The sequence below is a fragment of the Oxyura jamaicensis genome, chromosome 3, assembly GCF_011077185.1.
Source record: "Oxyura jamaicensis isolate SHBP4307 breed ruddy duck chromosome 3, BPBGC_Ojam_1.0, whole genome shotgun sequence".
In the NCBI taxonomy this organism is placed as follows: Eukaryota; Metazoa; Chordata; class Aves; order Anseriformes; family Anatidae; genus Oxyura; species Oxyura jamaicensis.
Window position 1 is genome coordinate 107451191 of NC_048895.1, and position 1905 is coordinate 107453095.

General features: G+C 48.1%; 1 protein-coding gene across 1 annotated transcript in view; it reads right to left on the reverse strand.

The window, feature by feature from the left end:
- The window catches only part of LOC118165131 (cytosolic 5'-nucleotidase 1B-like), a 7617-nt gene extending 7335 nt beyond the window's left edge, over positions 1-282 (reverse strand). The window contains exon 1 of the mRNA XM_035323041.1: positions 36-282. Coding sequence (XP_035178932.1) covers positions 36-146 — 111 coding nt within the window. The 5' untranslated portion in view covers positions 147-282. The remainder of the gene's footprint in view (positions 1-35) is intronic.
- Between the last annotated feature and the right edge of the window lie 1623 nt (positions 283-1905).

Genomic DNA, 1905 nt, shown 5'->3' on the forward strand with positions numbered 1-1905 from the left:
CCCCCCGCCCTAATCCCCATCCCTCCCGCTCTCACCGGCCGGGGTCTTTTGGAGACCAGGTTGTCGTAGAACGCCTTTGCCGCCGCCCAGTCCCTCTCGGCCTCCTGCAGCCCGGCCTCCTCCTCCTCCGGCCCGGAGCCGCTCATGGCTCCCGGGATCGGGGCAGCGCCGAGCGGGTGCGGCCGGAGCCCAGGACCGGGAAGCGGCGGAGGCCGCTCCGCCCCGCTCGGGAAGGGGGAAGGAGGCCGGGCTGTGGCTTTCCCTTTCGCTCTGTGCCGGGCACGGCCCGGCCCTCCCCCGGCACGGCACGGCACAGCCCCGCAGCACCCGCCCCGTGGGTCAGCAGGGCTGCGGCATCTCGCCTCATCGCGCCCTCCCAGCCCCATGCTGCAAGATCGTGTTAGGAACCAGCCTCCAGTACCCACAGCACTCTCAGATTTATTATTTCGATGCTGTGGTTTAATTGCTTTAACATCATCAGCAGGAAATTTCTAGGAGATTTCTTACAAAACATAACAATAATGTTTCTGGGCATCAAAATGGAATAGTTGGTGATGGCCTGGGGTCCTCTGTTCCATACAACAAAGCTGAAAGTACCTCTTAAAAACAGTAATTTTTTTTAGTGTTTAGGTCAAATTCAGTGTGGACAATGAAATGCTATTCTGGCAGGTGGATTGGGTGGTCCTAAAAACCAGAATCCCACACAAAGGTACTTACATAATATAGGCTGCTTATCTAAAACGTACCTCTAAAATGTTTCTGGCTTGTCTGAACAACAGCAAAATCCCCCCAAACTGAGGAGCTGGAGGTGGTAATGGGAAATGAGGAAGGAAGCGTTTTTTCTCCTGGGTTCGTATGGGGTCTGGCTCAGCACACCCACAGCCTTTGCTGCTGCTTGTAGCCAGTGACTCAGTGTCTGTACATCCCACAGCACACATAAGCACTATTTGGAGGACTTGTAAAATTTTGAAGGGAGACCCTAAATATTGCTTCTGACCCTAACTGTTGCATAATCTTCAGCCAAATTATGTCAGGTTTTTCTGTCTCCATCCGTTCTCCAAAAGACATAATTATTTCTACTACTTTTTATTTTTTATTTTTTATTTTTTTTGGTGGTTTCCCAGTGAAAGGAGGCTTATGTAATTATACCATCTGTCCATCATTCCCTAGTGATGTCCAGTTCCAAACGAATTTGACAGAAAGATTAAGATCTCAGAGAGATTTAAATTCCTAAAACATTTAATGACCATCAACAGCAGCATGCAATTTGTTACCCTACTGTTGGAAAAGGCTGTACTGCAAAGGCAACATATTTATTTCCTAATTCTTCTACTATATAATAGCAAATTAATACTCCCTGTCTGTCTGCCTTCTCCAAATCATCGCCCTGCTGAGCAAGGAGGGTTCTGGAAGCAGGGAAGTGTTGAGCTCTGGGTATAAGATGGGAAATGGGACTTGACCAAACTGGGGAAGGGGGGTTAAACATGTGAGGTGCATGGACAGTACCTGAGAGTACCACATTAGGAGGACAGATTTGAAGAGAGGAGATAGGATTATTTTAAGTGTCTATTGTCCTGGCATAATATAAAAGACATAACAAATATGAACGAATCTGGTTTTAGTGGCTCTGCTATTGACAGATGTACTTGTTTTCCTAGAATTTTAATCTCTCTTGTGTCTGTGCTCAGAGCTGCAGTGTGACATATGCTACTGAAAATACCTGCTCCCCTTCCTACAATCAGGTCAGGCACTTCCCTGCTTGCAGTGCTTTTCTCCACGAGCAGCTGCAAGCCTGTGATCAGACTGAGAAGCTAGGAGAGGAATTCAACACATAGACTGGTTACAGTCACCACCACTGCCCTGCTCAAACACTTCACCTAAGATGATCTCTAGGAAAATTCTATC